This window comes from Chiroxiphia lanceolata, chromosome 9, assembly GCF_009829145.1.
Source record: "Chiroxiphia lanceolata isolate bChiLan1 chromosome 9, bChiLan1.pri, whole genome shotgun sequence".
Classification (NCBI taxonomy): Eukaryota; Metazoa; Chordata; class Aves; order Passeriformes; family Pipridae; genus Chiroxiphia; species Chiroxiphia lanceolata.
This window is the reverse complement of record NC_045645.1, coordinates 17,235,827-17,248,294: the sequence shown is the minus strand read 5'-3', so window position 1 is coordinate 17,248,294 and position 12,468 is coordinate 17,235,827. Positions and strand designations below refer to the sequence as shown.

At 35.6% G+C, this 12,468-nt stretch overlaps 1 protein-coding gene across 4 annotated transcripts in view; it reads right to left on the bottom strand.

Annotated features, from left to right (window-relative positions):
• The window catches only part of FNBP1L (formin binding protein 1 like), a 56,357-nt gene that overhangs the window by 28,046 nt on the left and 15,843 nt on the right, over positions 1 to 12,468 (bottom strand). For all 4 annotated transcript variants that reach the window (XM_032696737.1, XM_032696735.1, XM_032696736.1 and 1 more), the window contains exon 2: positions 638 to 753. In XM_032696737.1, the coding sequence (XP_032552628.1) occupies positions 638 to 753 (116 nt within the window). The remainder of the gene's footprint in view (positions 1 to 637; positions 754 to 12,468) is intronic.

Here is a 12,468-nt window from a genome sequence, read left to right as displayed (position 1 = left end):
CCCTGAAGGGAAATTCCTACTGGACCTAAAAGATGTTTCACTTGGCAGCAATACAAAGTTAACTGCAGAGGTAAGACAAAGGGTGGTTGGGTTACAGTCTCACCCAAAGGGAAAAGCTATGGAAAGAGTGCACATTAAGGACAGGAAGATCTGCTGCTTTCTCAAGTACTACTCAATCATTTCAATCAGATTTCTTAACACAATGTAGTGTACCTCTTGCCAATTCAACATGAGAAATTAATTAGCAGCAGAGACTTGAATATTGTTGAGTGATATCACACACACACAAATGCAGATAAGGATAATGCACTTTACAACAAACACACTGAGAGTCGGTGAAAAAAAATTACCATGGTTTTCCTTGTTCTGAATCTTTAATTTTAAGTTTTATACCCTTTTAGTTCAAAGATCTGAAGGGTGGGAGAGAAGAGTGGGAGAGAAGGCAAAAACAAGCAAGCAAGTGCACACCCAAAAATAATTTTCTGCGTTGGGCTGGTCTGTCATGAAAACAACTAGTGATCTAATTCACTCTGTAAATGAAAAACAGTCATTAAGCACGACATTACATACTTGCCCATCATCTGATACCATGATTTTAAGTAATTGTTAAGATCCTTTTCAAAAGAAAAAACCTTACCTCAGTTGTTTTGCATAGTTTTGCTCGATTTCTATCCTTTCTTTCACAAATTTTGCATATTTCTCCAAGAAGTCAATGCCCCACTGTGTATGCTTGTCCAAGTTATCGAACTGATCCTTTAAAAACAAAAGGAAACAAAAATACCCAGAATTAGTTAAGAATCACAGCAGCACCAAAAATTTACCTATGAGCTGTGCGCTGTGAGGGAATGCTTGCTACTTGGATAGATGTTACCAAGTTATAAATCAGTCATGTGTCTCCATACATATACCAGGTTGTACACGCATGCACAGATCTACCTCTTTTTGTAAAAACAGCTCTAAATACTTGCATTTTAAGTTGTAGGCAGTCTTTGATCACTTTCACAATGCAAATATGCCTTTTTTTTCCCTCTCAAAATCCTTTATTTCAAAAGTAGATCTTTTCCACCAAGACAACACACATAACCATAGACCAGTATTAGGTAAACAGAAATTTGGCAGTTTTAAAATGCAGGAAGTTATAATTTCATTGGATACTAAAAACTATTTTCACGATTACCCACTGAAAGAAAAATAATAGAAATTACAGCTGCATGACTAAATTGGGCGTAACCTGCCCAACATCAAAAACATATATTAAATCAAAACTATATACACAGTTCATGATCAGCTCCAGAAGGAGACTCCAAAGAAAGTGAACCTGTCCTTAGCCATTAAGAAAGTTATAGCAAAGCAAGGGCACAAAACACAGAGGAAAAAGAGTTTAAAAAAATAAATTAACACTTCAAAAAAAAAAAAAAGGGATATTTTTAATACATTAAACATCTTGGAAACCAATCTTTCACTGTATTCTGTACTGATCAACAGGTGGAAGATACACAAATTAGGACAAATTGAAATAAAAAAAAAAAAAGGTGGAAATATAGGGATTAAGAATTAGGCAGGAGTGAATAAAGGTACAAAATACAGCCCTGCAGACATTTTAGTCTAATGAATATTCACATTTTATACTAAAAAAATCTACCACAGTGGAAAAATCAAGGACTTTCAGCTTACAACAGCATTTATAATGAATTCTTTTAGTAGTTATTTAGTAATCCAAAAAGACAAGTAACTAACATCAAAGTTTGTGTCCTATATATGCTGAATCCAAATATACTTCACAGTAAATTTAAAAAATAAAAAGTAGAAAAAGAAAAGCAATAAGGCTCAAAGTTTATTTAACTTACACAAAAAACTGCAAGGGGTGTTTATCAGAGGCTTTGTTTTACAGATTCAGTAACTTGCCTGAACCTAATGAGTGATGTCAACCTTTAGCATTAGCAATTTAAGGTCAATTTCCACATGCAGTAGGATGATCTAAAGTTAAATAAAAAAATGCCATAAAATGTTGAAGGGCTTAAGACTCAAGAAAAAGACATTCACTTAAAGAGATACCACATCAACGCAACTACATACAACCAACAAGAACAAAAGAACATAACAGGATTAAGGTTGCTCTCAAATCTTGCCTTGGAGGTCTTGGTATCCTATACCACAGACTAATAACCACTGCCATTAGTGCCTTGAACACTTCAGTCCCATGGTAATGCAAGTACTGCCAACCAAAAATACCCATCTTGTTCCACCACCAGCCTCTGCTCCAGCCTCTGTATCACACTCTCCACCAAAATCACAAACACCTTCCCTAATCTGTTTGACCAGAGAACCACGTAAACACCCAAGAGACAGGAAAGGGACTAAAGACAAGATTTTAATGTATTGTTCTTATGTCTTACTTTACGCCAACTGGACACTTCCACTCTAATCTTTTGTCAAATAAAGTGATGTTCTTGCTACTGTTTTTAGAAAAGTTGTACATGCTTTGCTCGAGCGTGTGAAGAGGGAGACAGTTACCATGCTGCAGTGTCAAAACACAGTTGCAAATACGCATAAAAATACATCATCAATCTCAAGAAGAATTTCTTTTTTATATTCCACTCATTTTTGTAATTACTCCTACAAAATTAACCTAGCATCCAAAAGAAGTTTCTAAAAGGTGCTTCTGGCATGAAGTCAACATTTAATACCATTAAGAAGAACTGACTTCCTTCAGCACACAGCAGAACAAAGCCTTTGCTGTCCTACTTAGGCTCTTTAGTCCACAAAGCTCTCATTTGCTGCTAAGGTTTCATTAGCATTAGTGAACACCACATTACTTATGTTTCCAAACATGCAACCAGAGAGGGTAGCTTTCCAAATATTTTGTTCAAACAAAAAAGAAGTCTACTGGTGAAAGTTCATCATCTGCTACTACTGTGAAACTGGAGTGGAAAAAAGTAACATGTGACATGCTATCATGCTTTACTAGAAGTATTTCACCACTAACCAAGAGACAAAAACTCTTTTTTTCCCCCTCAATTCATCTTCTTCATCTGATTCTAGAAACAGTATGCTCTGTGCAAAGACAGCTTTGTAAGATTATCCCATAGCTTCACAATTTGTCAAATTATCTATAAACAATAAACCGGTGAATGAAAGTCCGCAGTCACAAAAATCACCTTATACTGCTCTGTAAAGCCACTGAGATTAATGAGCAGAAGATAAAGGTAACATCAATGAATAAGCAGAAGGGAATGGCCTTTTCTAAAGGTTTCTAGAGGTGAGTCACAAATTTACTCATGGTCCCCTCAACTTCTCTCCAGAAGCATATATGTTTGAGCTCTGGGCCTCAATTAAGCAAAAAGCTTTCTTTTCATACAGACTGCTACAAAGGAAAATCAAATTAATGCACTGAGATATAAGACAAGTGATGTCTTCAATGGGGAAAAAAAAAAAGAGCAAAAATCAGGCAATACTGTACAGATGAGAAAATGGACCAAACGGTTGCAGTAAAATTTAAGTCTGTAATTTCAAAATAAATATATCAGTGTATTAATGTGGCTAGCTCCATTACAAGAAATGTGAAAACTGCATTAACTAGAGATGAATAAAAGGCAATTAAAAAAAAAAAAAGAGCACATCCTACAATATCTGGTGATCTACACCTTGATAATGAAGTATGTTCTCTACAATATTTCCAGGCAAATATATATTGCTGTTTGTCCAGTAACTCCCCACACCTCTTAGCAGCTGAGCAGACAATTTTTGTAAAAAACTTTATTAAAACTGCAGCTGACTATTATTAAACTGATTAAGGTCAGCTAACAGATGGTGGCCCGAAGTAGAAACTGCCCACTCAAAAGATGGAATGTAGTCCAAACTCCCTGCATTAAAAAGAAACAAATCTGACACTTGACAAGGAGTTTGCAGTAGGTCAATACAGACTATTCCAAAACAAATGTCGCCTCCCTGAATTTTACTTCCAGATTATTTACTGGAACCACAGATCAATGTTACAAATACTTCAGGTTCACAATTCTAAAGTTATTTGCAGATACCAGGAAGCTTTACAATAATAGCAGCTGAAGCATCAAAGCAAGGAGCCAAGCTGAATCAAATCTGCAACAAAGACAAAACAGACTCTCCCAGGTTAAACTCAAGATTTGCTCTCCCCCTCTTACAGACACTTGTGTTTTCCCCAAACAAGCCTCAAGAACCAATAAAAAGAAAAACACGGAGATCTCTTCAAAGGGATAGGCATGGAGGGAATGCTAAGCATAAATACCAAACCTTTAGTCTTCCTAAAGCTACCAGTAACTAGTCCAGACACTGGACTAGTGTGGGAGGTTCAAACAAAAGGCATTAAACCAGACAGAGATTTTTAAAGGGTTAATGTACTGAGTTTTCATAACTTTGGAAAGCAATTCTACTTGCATTTAAAGCTAGAATTGTGGTATCACATTCTGTAAAAAATCCTTCTGTTTTACTATATTATTCCTTTACATTAAGTAAACTAGTTTACTGCATCAACATCAAACTGTTGATTAGTCTCCCATTTCACTGACTTCCAGGTAACAGAGCTGAAAGCTTTAAGAATCACATTAAACACAGAAGTACATTGACTTACAAGTTTAAGAAACCTATCTCAATTAATTACATATGCAATATCTTGAAAATCTGCTTAATAAAACATTTTATTTCAAATCATGATACTTTACATTAATTATTCTATGATCATTTTATTTTTTTTTTACTCAACTGTACATCAGTATTTCCATACTTTTATCTGACCACAGTTTTAGTCAGCAGTTACCCAAGTGATCTTATTTGCATTTTTGAGCACTGGCTCAAGACTATTTTCCCAATTCTTTGTTCTCCAGGTTGCCCAGCCAGTCTAAACTTCCAAGTCAGTGACTGGAAGATGAGAAACTCAATCCCGTATTCTGCTCTCTGAATTCTTAACACTTATGCAGTCTGGTATAAGGAAATATATACTATGACAGCATTCAGAGCATGGAAAAGCAGGAATCAGGTCTTGCTCAGGGGAAAAAAAAAAAATTAAACCCTTGGCATCAAAAAAACCCCACCGCATTTATGGATAGAAATGTTGTATTTTATTATGAAATGCAATTAATCACTTTCAAGTTCACAGTAATCCAAGTGAGAAAATGTGGGTGATTCTATAACTTAACACTGATCACAACAGTTCTTCTTTACTCCATTAAAGCCCATGAGGGTTTATCAAATGAACCTGAATTATGGATAAACTTAAATGACAGGTTAAATTCTGCATAATGTCCTTCTTTCCTGCATGAGCAATACTGCAGAAGAAAAAAGAACCCAACTCTATTCAAGAAGTTATATATTTTAAGTTACAAAACATTATAAAGTGACCACTTCACACATTAAGATTTCATAAAACTCTTATGAAATATGTGAATTGTTTCTATGAAACATTATGCAGCTTTAAATTTCTTTCAAATAAAGATCAAGGCCTTGAATTAAGTTCACATGATCCAACATTTTACATGAATGAGGTATCTCCAGATAAATTCATTTATTTAAAACAAACAAACAAAAACAATTATAAAACCCCCCACCTTTCCAGTGTTTGTACAAAGAACTACCTGATGTGCTACATTAAAAATTATGGGAACCATAATCAGACATAAATGTATTAATGAGAAGTTCCCAGCTTCCTTATTTGTCTTCAGGACAAGTTAATTATAAAACTGTATTTTAATTAGAGCATTTTACACTAATCTACTTTTGACAATACACTTCAGTTTTTCTGATCACGGATACCTCTTCACTGTCTGGTTTTGGTTTCTACTTTTGTCTCTATCTTTATGCATTCCTGCTTCCTTTTCTATCCTAGGATAATAGCTCTTCTATTTTACTGCCTGAACTGATTATCACTTCTCTGTATTCCTGCTTGCTTGTTTTTATAATTATCAATTTGGTCTTCTGGTCTTTTTTTTTTCCTTGCAACTGCAATGTACTTCTTTCTAACAGGCAGACAAAAGCTGCTTCCAGCTAAACACTAGTTTATTTTTTCAAAACACCCTGTTAGTTTTATGTCTAAAAACTAACAAAGAGCTGTTTCTATATCAAGAACAAAAAAGAAAGTGTTTTCCTTTTCTGTTTTCTACAAGTTCTGGATTGTAGCTTCCAGACTAATCTGCAAATTATACCTCATTCCTCTCTGAAACAGTCTAGGTATTACAGTTAAGAGAGTGGAAAAAATGTGGCTGTGACCAAACTTAAAGGCTAAGCATTTTAGAGACTCAAAGATTAATATCAATGAGAAGGTTCAGAGCATCAACATCAAAAGCCATAGCTGCACTGGAAATAAAGCAGAGGCACTCAGATTAAGATGCGAAAAAAAGTTGTAGGTCCATATACATAAATTAAACAGTACTTCACATTTTAATTTCATATTAAAACAAAAATTTACTATAGACTGTACAGGCATATGTACAGGATACTATGAAGAAATTCTACTAGTCTTTTGGAGACATGAAAAATAATTCCTAAAAAGAACTTCTGAAAACAGTTTGTAGGCTGACCTTCAGGACACAGAGCTATTTTGCTTGCAAAAGTTAAGATGCTGGTGTTAACAGTAAACTGTCGCAACTTGAAAATATTTAAGCGAGAAACTGCTAGAAATGCACAGTGCTTGATATGCAAAAGGAAAACAACAGGAATTAAAAAATCACTTTTAGCTGGACAAAAGACTACTTTGCTCTAAGGAACAAAGAATTAATAAATTCATAGCATGAACACAGCATGAAAAATCCATTTGCCCCTTCAGCTTTTGCATATAATCTTAAAAAGCAATACCACTGTCAACTTTGATTTTAAAAAGTCCATTTCTATTTTTAGAAAAAACGTCTGCATGATAAAATGAGCAAAAACCTCAAAAGCAGTACTGAACCACTGGAGCTCTAGCCATGTTGTAAGATGAACTACACAGCAAGTCAGGTTTCTAAATCAAAGCTAAAAATGGAGAGCTGCAATTGAGGAAGAGAAATACAAAGTCTGTTTCTCTTTTTAAAGATGTCCTCAGAGCAGCAGCAAAGGAACTGCCCTGGCAACTTTAGATGAAAGTCAGGTCTGGCAGGAGGGAATGTCTTGTTTGACAGTTAACAACTTCACAGGTGTGACAGACACATTTTATTTTCCAGGAAAGGGCAAGAATCTACCATAGACAGAATATGAGTGGAAACATTTGTGACTGCTTTTGGAATTAGCAGCTAGAATTACAACAGAATCAAGTTCTGCCTCTGGAGATTATCGGATCAGCTGAAAGACATTAGAGATTACAGCTGTGCACTCCAGTTCACCCACACCACTGAATGGATCAGTTGGACTAATCATTAGATTTTAACAGCAATAGTTTTCTACCAGTAGAGCAAACTGATTGAAAGAGTTCACAGCTGGGACACTGAACACCCACAAGAGAAGAGAGGAAAGGAACACACTGCCGCAGACAGCATCTCAACAACTACTCTGTCCTGCTAATGAGTCACCTCCAGAATTCTTCCCTTAATGTATGGGCACGTTCATAAGAACTAAAATGGTGCATTTGCCTCACTGAATCATGATGTAAATTTAAGTAAAGAAAACTTCAATTCTTCGCAGGTGCACCTATGGGTCTGCTTCTGTTTCTCTCAAGTGACCCCCTGCAGTGTTTCCTGGTAGGCTCACTGCCTGCCACAGACTGCAGGGAGGGCACTTCCCTAAATGCATCATCTCTTCCTCCTCAGGAATTTCTACCAACACAGCGTGTAGTAGCCAGAACATGGTTACAGGTATCCTTCCTCTCTGCTACCAATCACAGACTGTTCACGTTGTGCTTGTCAAGGAACTTGTTCATTGTGGGTATGTGTCAGCTTTTACATCTTTACATACAAGTCACTAAGGAGGTAAGACACTGTGTCCCAAGCAAACAGAATGGACTTCCTTGCCACCACCACTTCAGAAAAACAGAAACACACACACGCTCATATGAAGCAATCACTGGAATACAAGCATACACAAAACATAGACCAGGACTTCCTACTATGAAAACCAGATCAGAATCCACTCACTTAGCTTTCAAACAGTCCCTTAATCTTATTAAACTTTTAATTGGGAGGAAATTTTTTTAAACAAACTTAACCAGATTTTTTCACATATGCTCTTTATAGAGATTTTTAGAACACTTAGGTCTTATTTGCATTTGAAACAAAGCTTAATCCTAAAACACATAATTATCCACCCAGTTCTACTTTAAGCTTAATTCCCACTGTAACACACAACAGACCATTTTCAAACCTCTCTATCCAAGACAACAGCAGATCACAAATCATATATTTTCAAGCATTACTTGATTAAAATAGTTGCCACCTTAAAACAGGAACAGCATTACACTTGCCTTGTATATAAAAAGGACAAAATTATGTCCATTCCAGTAAACACAAAGAAATCTTATTTTCACCACAGCCACAGCAGAAAATAGGCACTTCCTGAGTCTTCTGGGAATGGTTGAATGGTGTTAATAAACAGACTGAAGCAAAAGTACATTTTAGTCCTAGTTATGTCACTTGGAAAAGGAGACAGGAAGACTAAGTTTAACCCTAAATGAAGTAACTGTGATACGATGCCTCACAGTAAAAAATGCTACTGCTGGTTGTACAATACTTACGGATGCTGTTGCTCCTTATAAGAAATAGCTGGAGAAAATCCCATCTTCACAGCAACACTGGAATAACAAAGTACGAGCAGTGGGGCTATATGTCAGTGAAGCAGCACAATACTGAATTTGCTGCATGACCAATAGCCATGGGAGGCCTCACGTGAAGTTCTGTACAAAACCAGCACATTTACTGCATGATTAACGGTAGCCTACAGAAAATCTGCAAGAACAAAGCATCTAGCCTTGGAAATAATGCTGCAAGATTTTTCTTTTTGAAAAACTGTGTAAAGTTCTTCAGTTAGAAAATATTATTACATGGCTTGACACTGATATGGACAAGGTGAATGTTTTAGTGCATGACTAAACAACCCATTGGTGGAACTACTGAAAACTTTAAAAACTTTTAAATGCCTCTCTACCAATTACAGATACTTCCACAATATTATTAAAAATGCATTCACAGGATAATGACTCAGTAAGCAGCCCTGACACTCTCCAGATCCTGCACATGTGACTTAATCTCTTTTTGCATTCTGAAGGATGTTTTTTTAAAAACTTGTAGAAACGGGAAGGAGATCTTTCTTACTTCCAACTTCTTCAGCAAATGGTTAAGCTCTTGCTGTGGCCAGTCTGGCAAGCACCTAACAAGCAGAGTATGCACTGTTTTTCTCCTCTCCATATACTAAGAGAGTGAACAGTTAACTGAAGATAAGAAAGGAGTGGTATTGATGTTACAAAGCAAGACAACAGGGGAAAGACAAAGGTTTAGCCGAACACCTAGATGCCCTACATCACAAATTCAGAAAACAAGATGCACTGGCTTTGCTGCTCTTTCTGTTGCAATGAGCCTGCATCCTCTGCTTTGCAGGACACAGTCATTGCTCCATCTCTTAAATGTACAGGCACAACTCTGTAAAAGCTGTATTACAACATGTACATGCACATGGTAATACAATGGACATTACCACGAAACCCAGCTTAACCTGCTCTATTTAGTGAGATTTGCTGAACTGAAACATGACATTTAAAATAACTGTTAGTTGGCACACAACTTCAAGGCTATACTATAGACTATACTAGAGTTCAGAACCATAACAGTCATAGCTCTGAACTCATCAAAAAGTCAAGATGCCTGTGATAGCAAGTGATTCAAATTTAAAACAAGGAAGTACTTGCTGCCAGCTGAGGGAAGCAAAAAAGAAGGGAGAGTATCAACTTCCCTCACATCCAAATATCACTTCCTTGTATTTATCTGTTCAACTATTAAGTAAACCTTTTAAACCCTTTTAAACTGACCTAAAAACTATAAACTGTTTAACAAGTATGATGCACGAATCTCATGCAGACAAGTGAATTTAGTGTGTTTCACAATTAAAAGATATATATTTAGGCCTTGTCTCAATAGAATAATTAGAAACAAAAGAATCTATTTGGTATGGGTTGAATCATATTGTTTATCATACTGAAACTTAGGGCAAATATAGTATAAAATATCTATACAGAATCCAAGCACTGAGTATCAGCAGTTGAACTTCACCATTTCAACACGTAGAGAAAAAGGTACATCCGTGATACATCCCTTACAACTTTTCTCATATGTATTTAATAAGGGCGCACATTGTTCAGAATCTTAAACTCACATCAACAATTCCTTAAAAAAAATGTATTTCATGGTACTATTTCTAAACAGAGACTGGAGTAAACAATGAACTCATAAAGTAAAACTTACAGCACAACAATAAAACAAACATATCCTTGTCTTAACTTTTAGTTAATTTCTCACAATAGGTGTAATTACAACATCCAGTAAATCTACAAGAACTTGGCACTAAAATACTATATAGTGGATCTTCTGGTAACATGAATCTTTTTAGCTTTAAGCACACACGCACAAAATCTCCTTATTTAGCACAGATCTGATAAACTGTTTCAACTACTCTCTCTATTCCTGTATGTAGGAACCTCCAGTGAATACAACTGGAATATGAGAAGATACTTCCTAGTGTTATTATCAGCTCCCATCAGACAGATTTAAAACAAAGGCATATACCTTACATTTGTTGCTACTGGTATTTAACAAATACAACTTACTATATAGCTTGACAACAAGTATTTGTTCTTCTAAATCATTCAGAGTAAGATACCTATACACAGGTATTTTGATCAGCCCTTCAATCTTACTGAAGCCTTTTATGACGTAGGAAGGGCTGCAAACACTAACAGAGTCAATCACCACAGACTGTTCTGGGCACACTCCCCATTAAATGGGAGCAGACACTGCTCAGTACTTCAGGGACCAGTGAAGTAAACACTTATGGAGCTAGAAGGCTGTGAACTGATTTGCCATATGCTGTTCAGTTTTGTCAACTCAGCAGACTCGGGGATTTTTCTGTAAGAAGTCCTACTGTAAGGTGAACTTCCCTTTTCAGTATCACCTGTGAATATTTTAGCGTTCAAGAGAAAGACTATAGCAGCCACATCTTTTTCCCTTCACAAATATCTTGCAACAGTAAATACTTTTCAAACTTGATTACAAAACCAGATCCATATACTTAACAGGAAATCAATACGGCAGTAAATTAGAGCCTTCCTATCTTCTTTGGAACATTATTTCAGATACAGATAACACCCTGGAAGAAAAAAACAAACACACACACAAACCCTAAGAACAACAAAACAACAAACACTCAACCCCCAAAAAGCAAAACACAACCAACACCCCCACAAAAAACATCCTCTATTTGCAATGGAATCAACTGTACTCATTGTTTTTAAAGCAAAATTCATAGTAACATTAACATAACTGAATAAAGAATTTAAACTAAAACCAGATGTTACTACCGGCACCTTCAAAACAATGGAATTTTTCAATGTTTTGTGATTCAGATAACATTGAAATGTAACACAATTCTGCTGTGTATCAGTTTATCTCAGACTTTTTGACAGATGAGCCTAGAAATATACAGTAAAGTCTTCCTATATTTTACCACAGACTTTAGAATCATAACCTGTATTGTAAGAATAACATTAAAATTATTTAAAAAATCTTTTTTTTTGAGTAGAAATATGCTTTTTTGGTAAATCAAATAATATAAACAAATATTGCTTCTCTTCCAGGTTAGAAATGTATTTTTCCTTGCCAAAAACTTTAAATTACAACGGAAATAAAAAGAGTAATATAATTTAAGCATAAGCATATGCACTTCCATTACAACAATTACATTTTTAAAAAGGTAAAACAACTTTATTACAGCATATTTGGACATAGAAGCTGTATGCACAAACGCAGAGAACAAACTTCAGTGTACTGAAAGAAACCCCCATATTTTTAAACTGTCATAGCTGGGTTCCTCATTCTTTCCAAAACATATACAAAGACCAAACTCAAACCAGCTCAATTTCATACTGTTTCTGTAATCCAGCGTATTAAAAAGACAATGGGCTCCATAAATATATTCCACACCATAAATATATTCCACACCACCCTAGGAGTTCAATAGTGAAAGCAAGCAAATTTATAGCATAATCAGTGCAAATACCTGAAGCAAGACAAACACTACTCACAATTCAGGACAGAAGTCAACATGAATGACAGAGTCACATCTGCAATAGTGACACCAGACTACCTAAATTTCTTTTTGGAGAGCCAATTTCTCTATGAGAGTCAAACAAACAGCCAGTGTAGAAATGAAAAGGTACTTCAGCAGAAACCTACCTTCTCCAGTTATTTCCTTCCTGACTAAACTAATAAAATACAAGGGTATTCACACCAAAATCCAGTGGAGATCAGAAAGGTATAGATGTACTTT